This window comes from Neltuma alba, unplaced genomic scaffold (genome assembly GCF_004799145.2).
Source record: "Neltuma alba isolate B1F8T4 unplaced genomic scaffold, ASM479914v2 tig00012477_pilon, whole genome shotgun sequence".
Classification (NCBI taxonomy): domain Eukaryota; kingdom Viridiplantae; phylum Streptophyta; class Magnoliopsida; order Fabales; family Fabaceae; genus Neltuma; species Neltuma alba.
The window spans coordinates 27,554-44,248 of NW_021636952.1; the positions used below are offsets into that span (position 1 = coordinate 27,554).

At 34.6% G+C, this 16,695-nt stretch overlaps 2 protein-coding genes and 2 pseudogenes across 2 annotated transcripts; 3 read left to right on the forward strand and 1 right to left on the reverse strand.

The window, feature by feature from the left end:
* Window positions 1-286: 286 nt before the first annotated feature.
* LOC114727463 (uncharacterized) lies at window positions 287-861 on the reverse strand. The gene is made up of 2 exons (XM_028914171.1): window positions 606-861; window positions 287-525 (listed from the first exon to the last, which is right to left on the reverse strand). The coding sequence occupies exons 1-2, from the start codon at window positions 859-861 to the stop codon at window positions 287-289; spliced, it is 495 nt and encodes a 164-aa protein (XP_028770004.1).
* A 4,401-nt stretch (window positions 862-5,262) lies between these two features.
* Window positions 5,263-10,165, forward strand: LOC114727485 (TMV resistance protein N-like; annotated as a pseudogene).
* Window positions 10,166-11,639: 1,474 nt separating this feature from the next.
* LOC114727464 (TMV resistance protein N-like) lies at window positions 11,640-14,692 on the forward strand (annotated as a pseudogene).
* Window positions 14,614-16,506, forward strand: LOC114727465 (TMV resistance protein N-like). The gene is made up of 2 exons (XM_028914172.1): window positions 14,614-15,165; window positions 16,039-16,506. Exons 1-2 carry the CDS (start codon window positions 14,698-14,700, stop codon window positions 16,504-16,506), a joined length of 936 nt encoding a protein of 311 aa, XP_028770005.1. The 5' UTR covers window positions 14,614-14,697.
* Window positions 16,507-16,695: the final 189 nt, after the last annotated feature.

The window sequence follows — 16,695 nt, forward strand, 5'->3', positions numbered from 1 at the left end:
AGTAATTCAGACTGTTCATCTCCCCAATTATTATCCTAACCCTCGCACCAACCCTCTATTGAATCAGACGTGGATTATGTAACCTATAAGTGCTTAAATACTAAATGTGAGCAATATTTTCACAAAAAAAGAAAAGAAAAGATAATACACAAATAGTCATTAAACTTTAGCATAATCATTAAACATAGTCATCAAACACACAACATTAAACACATAGTCATCACACATAGTCACCAAATACATTAAGTTAGAAAAATATAAGTCATAATAAGTCACTTGACACAACTCAAGGATTCTTGGGTTTTGCATGTGACAGTGGGTTTTCAGCATTGTGCTTTAACCAAGCTACTAATAACTCCCGATTGCCTCTCAAACCAGCATATATGTCCTTAAAAGTCTTGTTTGCCAGAAGATTACAACAGAGGACACAAAGATGAGTGTCATTGGCAATTTCTTCCATACTCAGCAGATTAGTGGTAAGCTCAATAGTGATATCACTATTAGACATTTTGTTTATTGCCTTTGCTGTATCATTTGAACCAGTAGCAATCGAACTTACTGCATCTGCTATGCTTTTTGTCGCTGGCATTTTTTGCTTCTTGTACCTTCACCTCTCTTCCTCTTCCCTTGACTTCCTGAACTATTGGGTATAGTGGATGTACTATTTGATGTGTTTACAGTTAAATTGATGCTATCCAAAACTACTGCACGACATCCAGTGTCAACACCTAAAAGCCTGTCTTCACTATCCCTTGAACCTTCTTCCCAATCCATTGTTGGTCGGTACTCATTTGGCTGATCAACCCTTTGTGGCTTAGGCTGGGTCCAAGATGGTACCCACATATCCTCTTCTGATGCCATAGTGTCCTTGAATATAGTTTCTAATTTAGCTCAAAACTTTAGCCCATGGTGCCTAAACTTTTCATATGCTGGATTTTCTTGCAAAGTTAAAAGTAAACCAAAGCTAAATCACTTCTAGAAGTATAATATTGCTTATAAATTAACACAAGCTAGTTCATACCCAATTTTTTCCTCTCCCACCACTCATCAGATGCCACCACTATGTTCATTTCAGGGTCCCACCCTATACCAATCTCCTTAGCAATTACTCCTTCCATTCCTTATTATAAAAGACGAATAACCGAATTACGTTGATGAAAAAAAAACAGTTAAAATTAGTTAAGAACAATCAATGTATAAAAAGTATAATTTTTTTCCAAAAATGCCCTCATTAATAAGGAGAGAGAGCATGAGAGAGAACAATTAAATTATTAAAAGAAAGAGAAGTGGGAGGGAGAGAGAGTGTGAGTTAGAGACAATAAATATGGGCAAAATAGGACATCAACACAAAAAAATAGAGACAAATTTTAAGTGTCTCTTATATATAGCTATAGGAACATACCATAAGCATCAAATGTCTCTTATAATAAGGAACGGAAGGAGTAGTGACTAAAATGCCTTATGCTCTTTCCTCAAGTTATCTAACCTATTTTTCAGTTGTTTTTTTTTTTCATATCCTCTCCATGTCTTTTCATTGAATGCTTTGTGAATGTTGTCCCAACCTTGCTTTGTAAACAAAGATCCTTGATGATGTTTGCTATAAATTTGGTCGACACATACTTTGAGAAAAACATCTGTGGTGCTCACATCCCAATGTATTTTACCTTTATTGTTACCCATAGTTCTTGTTGAAATTACATATGTATCAAACCCATAATTAGTCTAGAATCAAGCAATATAAACAGCAAAATATCATCGAGCCCAAATTATTGGGCCAATCAAAAAAACTAAAAGACCAAAATTTAATCACAGGAATATATGTCAATCAATTTATCACCAAAAGTAAATTCAGATAAATAAAATTCATATAAAAGCTATTTAGATTAATTAGTATGGTATATTCATCATATTTTTTTAATTTTAAAAGATAGAAATAATTTTTTTATACTGAGAAATACTTTTATTTTAAGTGTTTTTAAACTTCCTTAACTTTCAAGACCTGTGTAAATAACGTGAATATTTTAGAAATTAAAACTTAACATTATAGTTTTAGATTAAAAATATATATAATTATACTGCAAAGTGAATTTATGATATATTACTCATAATCCCTCAATATCCCTTATCAATATATAAAAAATTTGAAATCTCTGAATGGGAAGAATAATGTTCTTAGCATATGAAACATGAACGAGGAATAATGTGCTTAGCATATGAAACATGAATAAGGAACCTCAACCAAGATTTTAAATCACCTCCAGAGCATTAACTATCAATAATTTCATATTTTCAACAGATATGAATTTTTGAGCCTAGATAAATCTGACACTGCCGGCATCTCCATAATGCAACACAAATTGAATGCAAATGCTAGTCCATTACTCCCTCCGTTCTTTATTATAAGAAACGAATAACCAAATTACGTTGATAAAAAAAACAGTTAAAATTAGTTAAGAACAATCAATGTGTGAAAAGTATAATTTTTTTTTTCAAAAATGCCCTCATTAATAAGGATAGAGAGCATGAGAGAGAACAATTAAATTATTAAAAGAGAGAGAAGTGGGAGGAAGAGAGAGTGTGAGTTGAAGACAATAAATATGGGTAAAATAGGAAATCAATGCAAAAAAGTAGAGATAACTTTTAAGTGTCTTTTATATATAGGAACATGCCATAAGTATCAAATGTCTCTTATAATAAGGAACGGAGGGAGTAGCACGCAAGAAATGAAGCCATATAAGCAGATCCTTCGGTTAATTAGAAGCCATAACAAAATCAAGCATTACATTCGGTAACTATTCCATATAACCAGATCCACAAATCACACATGCACTTAGGAAAAACCAGAGTCAGACAGCTAGATCCACAAATCAGACAGCCAAAAGGGAAATTGATCAATCAAAGAACAGAGGTCCAGACCTAGTTATTTAACCACGTACCTATATTCCAACACTACAGAGCACACCACGGTTGAGCAATGTTGAAGAACGACGAAGACTGGCGGCCACACGGATAGAAGAAGAGAAAGGGATGAGAACACCGATCTGGATTGTATAAAAGGCGGTGACACAAACTGAAGGAACTACCTACCACACCATAGAAGAAGAAAGGGAGCTTTTTTTTTTCAAGTATGCCGGCCGTGAAAAGACCTAAAGTGCCAACGACAGTGACAGAGGGAGAAGAGTAGCCGAAGGGAAGAAGGAAAGGGATATCTGTTTTTGACGTGTGCTGTGGCAACAATGATAGAGGGAGAAGAGCAAACGAGAACAATGGATGGAGACAAGCCAGTAATAGCGACGAATAGAGAAGACCTGGCGAGAGTGAGGGAGGGAGAACAACAACCAAATGTAATGCTTGGATTCTGTTATGAGGGAGGATAGCATGAGAACACTGAAGAAGGAGAAGTGCTTGGTGAAGATTGAGGAGAAAATGTGAGGGGTAAACCTGATAAGTGAAAATTTCAATGCTCATTTACTGCAATCCAACGGTACATTGCATTTTCAAATGCTCTAAAAGTCACTTTACTGAGTGTTGGAACTGAATGCCATTTTCCCCCATAACTCAGTTAATGGAAAAGCCCATCCAAACAACCAATTATATCCAAATAAACCACAAACCTCAGTTTCACACTTCTCTATGTGTTTTTGCCATCACAAACAACAATCCAAATGTGGCCTAAGTTTAAGTTGTTGTGAAAGTGCGAAGACTCTACTTACAATTGAGAAGTTCAATACATCAATAACAAGATTCTTAAAATCAATTATCCATATTCATAAATAATAGTTTATGAAAACTTATAATCTGTACAAGAGAAAGGAAGAGGGGGAAGGATAAAATAAACAAAAAAGAATACTTATTACTACCTCCGTTTCTCAATATAAGACCTCGTTTGATTTTTATTTTAATTATAAATATAAGACTCTAATTCACTCTGTCTTTCATATTTATTCATTTTTTTTCCAAGATAGTTCTCCTAATAATGGTAATTCTAATTAATAAACTTGATTAGCAAGGATATTTTAGAAAAGACAACACCTATTTATTACAAATAACTAATTTAGTTTATTTTCTTAATCTACACAACTTAGTCAACCAGCTCTTATATTTAGGACCGGAAGTAGTAGAACTGTAAGAATTGAGAATTTAAGGGCTGTTCTTGGAGCTTGACTTTGTCATGGTTGGCTCCAAATTCAAATATGCATTTTTCATTTCAATATTTTTTAAAACATTAGAATCATCATTTTAAATGATTTAAACTATAAGAATTGAGTTATACGTAAATTAAATATCAGTTGAGTTAAAATTATAAGAATTAAATTATGTCTAGAGACCGGTAAAATCAAGTTACAACAATAAAAATTAAATATTACTTCTGATATTAAATATAAGAGCTAGTTAACTAATTTGAGTAGATTAATGAAATAAGTTAAGTTAATTATTTGTAATGATTAAGCGTTGTCTTTCCTAAAATATCCTTGTTAATCAAGTTTACTGGTTAGAACTATCATTATTAAAAGAATTATCTCGAAATAAATAAATAAATATAATAGAGAAAGTGAATTGGGGTTTTATATTTAAGATTAAGATAAAAATCAAATGAAGTTTTATATTAAGAAATAGAAGTAGTAATAATTTTTCCACTTTTTTTAAGTACAATATGTTAATTTCCCGATGTAATTTTAAGAGAAAGATCATAGCAGAAGTCTATAGCCGGATTGCCCATTTGCACCTGAGGAGAAAATTTTTGTCAAGGCCAATCACGGAAAGGTAAACATTGAACGTTAAGGCAAATTTCTCCAGCCAAAGCCGTAAGCCGCAGGGAAATGGGAGTGGACGAGGATTTTCGGCCATACGTGCTGCTTGCTTGATATGGAGATGGAGTGCACTGTGCTCGAATATCTCCGTGCGGGACCGCAACTGTAATGGAAGAAAGAGATGACGCACAAAAGTCAGACTATCCTTAAATGCCCGAGCTAGAGGAAAACAAGACTCATTGTCGTCACTGAATTGACTGCATGTTCATCCAATGCCAAAAGGTTTGTTTCCACAATTCTACTTCAATACTACCCCAATCTTGTACTGGTTTCTTGTTTGGTAGCCGAGAATTTGGGACAAAATTTCTTATTTACGTCTTCAGACTTCAGATTGGGTATATAATATTGACTCATTTATCTCGTTACCCGTTTTTTCCTTGTGAATGCATTTCTATTTCAACTCATTTTGTTGACTTGATCATTGGGAGAAAAACAAAAAAGATTTTTGTTGACTTTATCACTGTAAAAGAAAACCATTTTGTTGACTTGGTCTTCTCCTTCTAATAGATAACTTCTGAGGTTTTCTGTCCTTGTGAAGCTAGGATTTTTTCCGACTTGATTTTCTATTGCTAATCAATTTTTTTGGTCCGCTTCCAGAGATGGATTTTTTTTAATCTCAATATACTAGCTCAACGCGCATGAGTCTGTGAAATTTATGACTCATGAATTGTTAGAAATTTTATGTTATATAAAATTATAGATACTATAACTTTAAAGCACTGGTATTTTTGTTCATTCCCCGCGAGGTCGCCGATCATTTCTACCAGCTACCATGGCTGAGCAATCACCATTTTCCTCTTCCTTCTCTTATGGGTGGACTTATGATGTCTTTCTCAATTTTAGAGGTGAAGATACTCGCTTTGATTTTGTTAGAAACCTCTACGAGGCCTTGCAACAAAAGGGTATCCATACTTTTTTAGACAATGAAAGGCTTAGAAAAGGAGAAAAGATTGCACCGTCTCTACTCAAAGCAATCCAAGAGTCTAGAATGGCTATCACTATTTTCTCTAGAAACTATGCTTCCTCTACATTTTGTTTAGATGAGCTTGTTCAGATCATTGAGTATATAAATAAAAAAGGTAGATTGGTTTTGCCCATTTTTTATGACGTGGATCCATCAGAAGTACGGCATCAAAGAAAAAATTATCGAGAATTATTTGCCCAGCATGAGAGGAGGCTTAGAAATGACAAGGAGAAGGTGCAAAAATGGAGGCGGGCTCTACAGGATGTTGCTAATCTCTCGGGTTTCCATTTCAAACCTGGGTAAGTTAGTACGTTGCCTCTCTTTTTTGCTTTACATCTTCTATTTGTTTATTTGAAATTGATTATTACTGCCAAATTAACATCTTAGAGAGGCTACAACACAAATTGTGACTTCCAGAGTTTGAAGTCCTATATCTTTCCCATTAGCTCTTATGTGTCTTAAAAGAAAAATGAAAGCAGAACATGCATTTAATTTGGTTAATATATTTGCGTTTATTTTATTTGATAGCCAGTCTTTTGTATAAATAAGTTTATACGTACTTGCATACATAGATTATAAATGAGGCCTAAAATCATGACCATTTGCGAATCTAAAGTGTTTGAATCTTATATCCAGATGTTTTGTGTCTGAATGTTCTGTTTTGATGCATTTAATATCAATCTATGTTATGACATGATCACAAGACTGATTTAAAGCAGTTAGTTTGTATTTTCCAAAAAAATTGTTATTGGTGCAGGGATCAATATGAATATGCTTTTATCAAAGTGATTGTTAAAGAGGTCACCAGGAAATGAACCGAAAGCCTTTGCATATTGCTGATTATCCAGTTGGACTTGAGTATCGAGTGCAAAAAGTAAATTCTCTTCTTGATGTTGAATCTAGTGAAGGGGTCCAAATGGTAGGAATATGTGGCACTGGTGGAATAGGAAAATCAACAATTGCTCGAGCAGTATGCAGTTTGATTGTGGACTCATTTGAAGGGTTTTGTTTTCTTGCTGATGTCAGAGAAAATTCAATTAATCATGGCCTAGTGTATCTCCAGGAAATACTTCTTTCTGAAATGCTGGAGGAAGACGTTAAATTAAGAGATGTTAATAAAGGAATTCCAATAATAAAGCATAGGCTCCACAAAAAGAAGGTTCTCCTTGTTCTTGATGATGTTGATAAGCTAAAGCAATTACAAGCAATTGCTGGGGGACTTGATTGGTTCGGTTCGGGTAGTAGAATCATAGTAACAACAAGGGATAAGCATTTGCTAGTAAGCCATGGTGTTGAAAGAATTTATGAGGTAGACTTTTTAAATAGAGAAGAAGGTCTTGAATTGCTTAAATGGCATGCCTTTAAGCAGATTAGAGTTGATGCAAGTTACATGGACATTTTAAACAATGTGGTATTCTATGCTTGTGGTCTTCCATTGGCTTTGGAAGTTATTGGTTCCAATTTGTTTAGTAGGGAAATAAATTATTGGAATTCCGCATTAGAAAGTTTTCATAGTATTCCAATTAGGGAGATCCAACAAATTCTGAAGGTAAGCTATGATGCCTTGGAGGAATACGAGCAGGAAATTTTTCTTGACATTGCTTGTTGCTTTAAAGGTGACAGTTTTGAATATGTAAGAAGTGCTTTGTACGCACGTGGTATATGCCCAGATTATGGTGTTAAGGTCTTGATTGATAAGTGTCTGATAAAGATTAATCATGGTAAGGTCACTATGCATGATTTGATTCAAGCCATGGGTAAAGAAATTGTGCGACAAAAATCACCATATGAGCCTGGAAAGCGCACTAGGTTATGGTTTCATAAAGACATTCTTAATGTATTGGAAGAAAACAAGGTGGGAGTCACGGGTACATGTATATTTTTCATTTTATTTTTTTTATGATCATAATAGTGTTCTCTAGTTTTCCCTCATGTAAAATCCTCATCACTGGGGGATCTTGAGCGCATATTTTTCTCTTCCCATTCCTCAACTGACCTCGTAATATTATTATTATTTTTTTACTTGTACGCTGTGATCTAATACATTTTTATTGAATTTTATACCAATTCGTAATACATCTGATAGATTTTCTGGTTTACTCTGTTTCTTGGTATGCAAGGGTTCTGGGAAGATTGAAGCCATAAATCTAGACATGCCTGGAGATATGGTGATTGATTGGAGTGGAAAGGCCTTCAAAAAGATGCGAAATCTTAAGATACTTATCATCAGAAATGCACAGTTTTCTACTGGTCCCAACTATCTCCCCAACAGTTTAAGAGTGTTGGATTGGAAAGGATATCCTTGTCCATCTTTACCGTCTGACTTTAATCCCAGGGAGCTAATTATCCTCAAAATGCCAGAAAGTTTTCTCAAACGTGATGTACTACTTAAGGCAGGCAGATTATTGGCACTTCTCATCATCATTTTGTTTTATTATGAAGCAAGAACACTTCAAAATTTGTTCTGTGCTACAAGTGGTGTCAGTATTAGAATTTGTGTCTTTTTTCTTTTTAATGTTTTGTGATGTTCTTACAATTTATTTTTGACTTAGTTTTTTTTTTAATCCTGTCTTGCAGAAGTTTCAATCTTTGAGCGTCCTGAATTTCAAAGGTTGCAAATTTTTAAGACGGGTTTCTGACTTATCTGCAGTCCCAGATTTGAGGGAATTGTGTTTGGAAGGCTGCAACAAGTTAACTGAAGTTCACGTGTCCATTGGATTTCTTAGTAAACTTAAAAGGTTGAGTGTTAAACACTGTAAGAAGCTCAAGGCCTTTCCAAGTATCAAGTTAACATCCTTGGAGTTTCTTGACCTTTCTGGGTGCTCCAGCCTCACAAGATTCCCAGAAATATTAGGAATGATGGAAAATATTAAAGATGTCTGTTTGGACCATAGTGGCATAGAAGAATTGCCTTTGTCATTCAAAAACCTAGTTAATTTAGAAAAATTAAAACTTTCATTTTGTAGAAGTATTGAAAAAATTGGAGGTATTCCACCGAAGCTAAAAGAATTGTCGGCAATAAACCTTGATTGGTACTCACACTTGAGCTTAGAGTCTCGTAGCATTTTACTGAGCCAGGTTAGTCTCTCTCTTCCCCTCTTTTAATTGCATCAATATGATGAATCATGAACTCCTTAAACAGAAGTTGGTGACACCACGCACATAATGAGATGATATCATTTAATAAAAAACGAGATGACACTTGAACCAAAAAAATGTAATCATATTTCAAATCTTGATTGCCCTTTCTTGATCTCGTTTTTCTATTGTAGGAACTCTTTAAGGTATGAGTTGCTTATTTGCGTGTAGATAAATAAGAGAAGACTCGTTACTCTGCACTCTATAGATAGTTCTCTGAAATTCTTCTTCCTCAAACATTAATCTTAAGAATAACTTTGTTCTTGATCCGTTTTGCAACAGGCTTTACATGAGGTTGATGGCTTGAAATTCATAGTAGAAGAAGATAAGACCCCAGAATGGTTTGACCACTACGTTGAGGGAGATTCATGGTCTTTTTGGTTCCAAAAGGAATTCCCAAACATGGCTGTATGTTTTGGTGCATTAATAGAAGACCAATGGCACACACCACCAAAGCTGCTTATTGACGTCCGAGTTAATGGCACAGATGTTGGATTTCCAGAAGGACAAACAATTTTTGCACCACTCACAACACCACATGTCTTTTTGTTTGATTTGCGCGGGCTTATTGTTGAGGATAAACTGAAATATGTAGTTTCAGAGCGTGAATGGAACCACGTGGAGATATCCTGTGTCTTGAGTTACATAAAATGCTACCAACCGGGGGTATTGAATGGAATATATGGTATAGCAGGGGCAAAATGGTGTGGAGTATATGTGTACAAGCAAAAATCCAGAATGGAACATATTCGATTCATAAATCATAGCCACAAAGCAGACCCTGAGTTATTCAAAGGATCTTCCCTGAATCCAGACAGTTTTGCTAAGCTAGTCCTGCGTCAAATGGAGTGGCCCCACGTCAACTTCAAAGTCATCCAATACAATTGCCACAATGCAGTCATGTCCCTTCTATCCAAACCCATTACTGAATTGAGAAAAAGACAGAGGGACAGGAGAGATCAGAGATCTATCAACATGGGTCCCACCTCCTCTCACACGTTCTCTTCCCTCTCCCCGTTGGATGAGAAAGGATGAATGAGAAGGAAAATGCCGAGCTGTTACTAAGAATTAAATGCTAAGAACCATTGTATGAATGTTTGTCTTGTCACTTGGTTCATCTAAATTTGTTCTTGGATTACTCTGGATAGAGAAGGACACAATGTAAGCTATTGGATTCATAAATTGTAACCAGGAAGCTGTTTCTGAATTATTAGATCGATCTTCCATGAATACAAACACATCACTAATAATAGAGGTTGCACACTTGGAAAAAAGATAAACTTGCCTTCTTGTGACATAACACAGTTTCTTTTCCTAATTAGACCCTCCATACATCAAAAGTTGTCCAAATTATAATTAATCATTACTAATAATAGTGATCTATTAGTCGTGCTCTCATGGGGGAAAGGGTTCGGCAAACCCTGTATATATTAATTGAGCTTCTTATATGAAGCTCTTGCTATACGAAAAAGAAACATAGCAGCGCGAACTATCAATAATTTTTCTTCAGCAACTCAGCTTCCAAGTCTAACTAGTACTAGAAGTGTGAAGATTACAAGAGAAAAGTTCAATACTATCAATAACGAAATCCTTAAAATGAATTATCCAAATTCGTAAATCATATAGCTAATGGAAACTTGTTATCTGTACAAGAGAACAGGAAAGGGAAAAAGGATAGACAAAAAAATATTACTTATTAACCCTTTAAGAGTAGAGATTTTTAAAAATCCTTCTTGGAGTTTGACTTTGTCCCCTGGTTGGCAGAGTATTTTCCTCTCATGTTCATCTTATTTTTCTCCAAAACAAGGGATTAAAATATTTGGCTGACCTAACTTTCATAATTTAACAAGTGTTCCCTGGGGGTCATGTGAAATCAATAGTTGATTGTTAATTTTTTAAGACCATCATATGGGTAGTGCATCATAATTGGTTGCTAAGGGACTAGCTTAAAATTTGGAACAAAAACCAAACAACAATTAAAAAAAAAAAAAACACCATGTCTTAAGCGTGGCAAGGCTTAGATAAATACACAACCAAACAAGACCTTGAAATCAATATATTAGTATTACAAGATTTAATAATTGAAACTGTCACCCCAAAAAAAAAAAAAGATTTAATCATTGAAATTTCTTCTACTTACTATTCATTAATTCTCTGAGTAAAAGATGGCAAAAAAGATTCTCTATATATATGAGTAAAAAAATGGGAAGTGAATATTTTAATATGTCAATATATTATATAAAATATTAAAGAGACACATTTTTCCTGTCACAACGAGCAATATTATTCATAAATTATGAACAACATAATTAAAAATACAAAAAATCATATCTAGTTGCATGTATACAGTGATAAAATTCAAAACTAAATAAAGTAATACTAGATATGAGCAATAATTTTTAGACTAAATGAATATTATATGTTTGAAATAACAAATCAAGTTAAACAGATCCTTGAAGTATTGACTGTTGACTAAAGACAGTTATATATTTTTGCATGAGCTGGTGTCCTACCAACTTTTCTGTCTATTATATTATACATATAATTTTGTTTTACTAAGAACAATAAAGGGATTAAAATATTAGTTATGCTTAGGTAGTTGCTTAATATTCAACCATGGTTTTCTTTAAAAGCCATTGCTAAAGAACAGACTATAAGCAAAATACTTCGTCAGTGAAGATTCTGCTTCATAACCTGCATCATAACATCCACTTCAATTAGCTATCATGGAAGAGCAATCGCTATTTTCCTCCTCTTCTCCCATCTATGGATGGACTTATGATGTGTTTCTTAATTTTAGAGGTGAAGATACTCGCTTTGATTTTACCATAAATCTCTACAAAGCTCTGCATCAAAAGGGCATTCATACTTTTATAGACAACAAGGGGCTTAGAAGAGGAGAAGGAATTACTCCATCTCTTCTTAAAGCAATCCAAGAGTCTACAATAGCTGTCACAATTTTCTCCAAGAATTATGCTTCTTCGACATTTTGTTAAGATGAGCTTGTTCACATCCTTGAGTGTAGACAGAAAAAAGGTCAGCTGGTTTTGCGAATTTTCTATGATGTTGAACCATCGGATGTGCGACATCAAAGAGGAAACTACAAAGAAGCATTTACTCAACATGAGCAGAGGTTCAACAATGATCAGAAGAAGGCGCAAAAATGGAAGCAGGCTCTGCGAGATGCTGCTGATATTGCTGGTTTTTATTTCAAACCTGGGTATTTGAGTGCTTCACCCTTGTTTTGCTTTGCAAATTTAACCTATCCTTTTGATATAGATGATAGTTGCTATCATATTAACATGCAACAAAGGCTAAGAAACATTAAACACTGATACAAATTACAACTCAACTAAAAAATTTCAGGTGATTAAAAGGCTCACATTTTGTCAGATATAGTTGTTCATTTCGTTTTCGATAAAAGTCAAACATTAATCAGGCCTTGTTAGAATATGCATTTCATGAGGGGGAAAGGAGCATGTTCTTATTTTGGCTTAGTTTACTTTGAAGTTGGTATCATCTATATTAATATCTAGGAAACTTCAAGAAGTATAGACGCAGCAAAATCCAGTGCCAGTGTTATATTTGAACGGGTGCATTGGGTTCAAGTGTTTAATTTGATGCATTTGGAATGAATTTTAAATTTTAGTAAAATATTTAGATTGAAATTAATATTTCATAACATTTTGTGATGGGACAGGAAAGAACATGAATGTGATTTAATTGAAAGGATTGTAAAAGAGGTCTGTAGGAGGATTAACTGCAAGCCTTTACACATTGCTGATTATCCAGTTGGACTTGAGTGTCGAGTGCGCAAAGTAATATCTCTTCTAGATGTTGAATCTAATGAAGGGGTCCTAATGGTAGGGATTTGTGGAATGGGTGGAATAGGCAAAACAACAATTGCTAGAGCAGTATCCAATTTAATTACTGATATGTTTGAAGCCTTTTGCTTTGTTGCTAATGTCAGCAAAAATTCACAAAAGCACGGCCTAGCATACCTCCAAAAAATGCTTCTTTCTAAACTGGTTGGGGAAGATTTCAACTTCGTTGACATCAATCAAGGAATTCCAATAATGAAACAGAGGCTTCACAGAAAGAAAATTCTTCTCGTTCTTGATGATGTTCATGAGCCAAGGCAATTGCAAGCCATGGCTGGGGCACTTGATTGGTTTGGTTCTGGAAGTAGAATCATTGCAACAACAAGGGATAAACATTTACTAGCAAGACATGGTGTTGAAAGAATCTACGAAGTAGAGAGTTTAAATGAAAATGAAGCTCTTAAACTACTTAAATGGAGTGCCTTTCGAGAAAATAAAGTTGATCCAAGTTTTATGGACATGTTAAACAATGTAGTACTCTATGCTGGTGGACTTCCATTGGCTTTGGAAGTTATAGGTTCCAACTTGTTCAATAGAGGAATCAATGATTGGAATTCTGCATTAGATAATTATCGAAGAATTCCCAACAGAGAGATCCAACAGGTACTCAAAATGAGTTATGATGCCTTGGACGAATTTGAGAAGGAAATTTTTCTTGATATTGCTTGTTGCTTTAAAGGTGACAGCTTGGAATATGTCACAAGTGCTCTGTATGCTCGTGGCATATGCCCAGATTATGGTGTTAAGGTGTTGATTGATAAATGCCTCATAAAGATTGACAATGGCCTTGTGACAATGCATGATTTGATTCAAGATATGGGTAAAGAAATTATTCGGCAACAATCACCAACTGAACTAGGCAAACGCTCTAGATTGTGGTTTCATGAAGACATTCTCCAAGTTTTAGAGGGAAACAAGGTATGTTAAGATTCATCCACATTTATATTTTTTGACTAATATTCCTTCGATCCTTAATATAAGACCTATTTAACAAATTTGATTAGATTAAGGAAGTTAGGTAAGTTAATTAATTATAAGAAATGTAACACGTTTTTTTTTTTTTTAGGTGAAGAATGTGATACGTTTTTTCTAAAATACCATAATTATCTTTCTCAATATCCCTCTTCCTCTTCTACTTGATTATGGTTGAGGGAATATCTATAGGGGTAATTTAGAGAAAAATAATAAATATGAGAAATAGGTCTTATATTTAGGATCAAAACTAACTCAACAATTGGGTTCTATATTAAGCACTGGAAGAGTATTTATTATTTTCAGTTAAGATATGCTCAAGATAACCTTGGTGGCTGAAGCTTATTTCTATTCCTAACACATCTAATAAGTTTTGCTGTTGACATATATATGTTTGGTTTGGAAGGGAACTGGGGAGATTGAAGCCATAAATCTGCACATGCCTGGAGAAAAGGAGATCAATTGGAGTGGATTGGCCTTCAAAAAGATGCAAAATCTTAAGATGCTTATTGTTAGAAATGCAAGATTTTCCACAGGTCCCAAGCATCTCCCTAACAGTTTGAGATTGCTAGACTGGAAGGGATATACTTATCCCTCCTTTCCATTTGATTTTTGTCCCAAGGAACTAGTTATCCTCAGGATGCCTGAAAGTTCCCTTAAACTGAATTCACCACCCAAGGCATGTACAATATTCCGGTTATGTATTATTATGTTTTATTTTGAAGCAGAAACGCTTTAAGCTGATATTACACACACATTAAGCACAACATGAAACTTTTAAATTGCAGTAGATCCTTTAAATTTTGTTCGTAGCATGCCTAGTGTCATTGTAAGCTTTGTGCTATTTAATGTTCTATGTTGTGATTACTGATTATCAAGATTAGTTAATCTTTTTAATCTTGCTTTGCAGGGGTTCCCGTCCGTGAGTGTAATGGATTTTAGGGGTTGTAAATTTATAACAGAACTGCCTGACTTATCTGGAGTCCCAAATTTGAAGGAAATGTGTTTGGATTTTTGCGAGAATCTACATGAAGTCCATGTTTCTATTGGATTTCTTCATAAACTTGAAAGGTTAAGTGTTACTTATTGCTACAACCTCAAGACATTTCCAAGCATCTCATTAACATCCCTTGAATTTTTCGACCTCTCATGGTGCTCCAGTCTCCAGAGATTTCCAGAAATATTAAAAACAATGGAAAATATAAGAGATGTTCGTTTGGATCATAGTGGCATAGAAGAATTGCCATTGTCATTCAAAAACCTGATTGGGTTACAATACTTGGACCTTTCAAATTGCGAACACCTTCAAGAATTTAGAGCAATCCCACCAAACTTACAAGAATTGGACGTAGTCGACAAACACCTGGGTTCAGAGTCTTGTAGTATATTATTGAGTCAGGTACTTCTCTCTATTACTTTTTTTTTTTTAATGCCTTTATATGATAATCTAATAATGGCTGACTTTGAAAAGAAATTGATGCTAACATCTGTGAAATGAAAAAAAAAAAAGAAAGAAAGAAAATCATCTTGACAAAATAACGTGACTTGAAAATAAAATGAAACACAATTATGTTATGTCTAGATGTTCTGTTTGTCCTGCATTGGTCTAGTGTTTCCCCCTCTACTAGGAGTATTTAAATGGTATTGTACTTAATAACTCACATGAATCATAAACAGGCATACCATTTTTATACTTCAGTTACAAGGGTTCTACACAAGAAAAAAAGACTTGATAAAGGTGGAAATCATTTTTGCATTGTTTACATAATCGCACAAAAATTTGAAATTCCTATTTTACATTCAAGTCATATGTCTAAAATGATCCAAGTGTCATATGTCTAAAATGATCCAAGTTAAACCACAATTGAAGGTCTCGCTCTTCAATACTTTCTCTCAGTCGAATAAAAAGACTCACTTTTATGTCTTGTGCATCCAGTTTAAAAAGATTTGGCATTTCCTTGACTCACTCTAGATCTAAGTTCATCTTATTGGTCTAGCTGGTTTCATGCACGTAGGAAACCATGTATATAAGAGCATTTTAAATCTCATGAACATGAATCCCTAAAATAATTTTACTTGAAGTAAGGAGAGAGAAATACAGAACGGTGAGTTCCACAGATTAAAAGGGAGGCCTATTATTCTGTATCTATCTCTTTTCTCATTTTAGATATTCCATTCTATAATTTCATTCACTCTCACCAAATCCCCATTACATGTCACAGTAACACTGTTCTTAGACACCAATTTTGTTTCTTATAATATTTTGCAACAGGCACTGCGTGAGGTTGATGGCCTGAAATTTGTTATGTTAGAGGACAAAATGCCAGAATGGGACCACTACACTGAAGGCCATTCCATTTGTTTTTGGTTCCGAAACAAATTCCCAAACATGGCTCTATGTTTTGGGGGAGAAAGTGATATTGGACATCATGGAGAGCTTGTTCTAAATGGTACAGTCTATGTGAATGGTGAATTGCTGGAATCTATAATCGAAGACAGGGTTTATGGAAGAATAACATCTCAGCATACCTTGATGTTTGATTTGCAAAACCTTATTCATGAAGATAAACCAAGGGGAGTAGCTTTAGAGGATGAATGGAACAAGATGCAGATTTGCTGTACACTGCGTCACAGAAAAAATCAAACATGGGCAAAAGCTAATGGAATATATGTCTGCAAACAGAAATCTAGAATGGAGGATATTCGATTCATGAATCCTAACGAGGAAATCTCTCCCTAAGTTCTTCTTGGAAGGCTCTTTGACAAATGCCAAGGTTCCAGCTGAGCATAGAAGCAGGTGGCCAGGGACTTCAAAGACAGTGCCAACGGCTTCTCTCATGATGATAAATAAACGAAAGGTACAATGCTCTGGACGCTTATGTATAAACTTCATGAACTACTAGTCTTGCACACAAGCATTACTGCCATT

Bases quoted from the DNA above. Each gene is read 5' to 3' on its own strand.
- LOC114727463 (XM_028914171.1), bottom strand. From the start codon at position 861: ATGGCATCAGAAGAGGATATGTGGGTACCATCTTGGACCCAGCCTAAG. The intron at 526-605 runs GTACAAGAAGCA...CAAATGATACAG, and splicing joins GAAGAGGAAGAGAGGTGAAG to CAAAGGCAATAAACAAAATG.
- LOC114727465 (XM_028914172.1), top strand. From the start codon at position 14,698: ATGGATTTTAGGGGTTGTAAATTTATAACAGAACTGCCTGACTTATCT. The intron at 15,166-16,038 runs GTACTTCTCTCT...ATTTTGCAACAG, and splicing joins GTAGTATATTATTGAGTCAG to GCACTGCGTGAGGTTGATGG.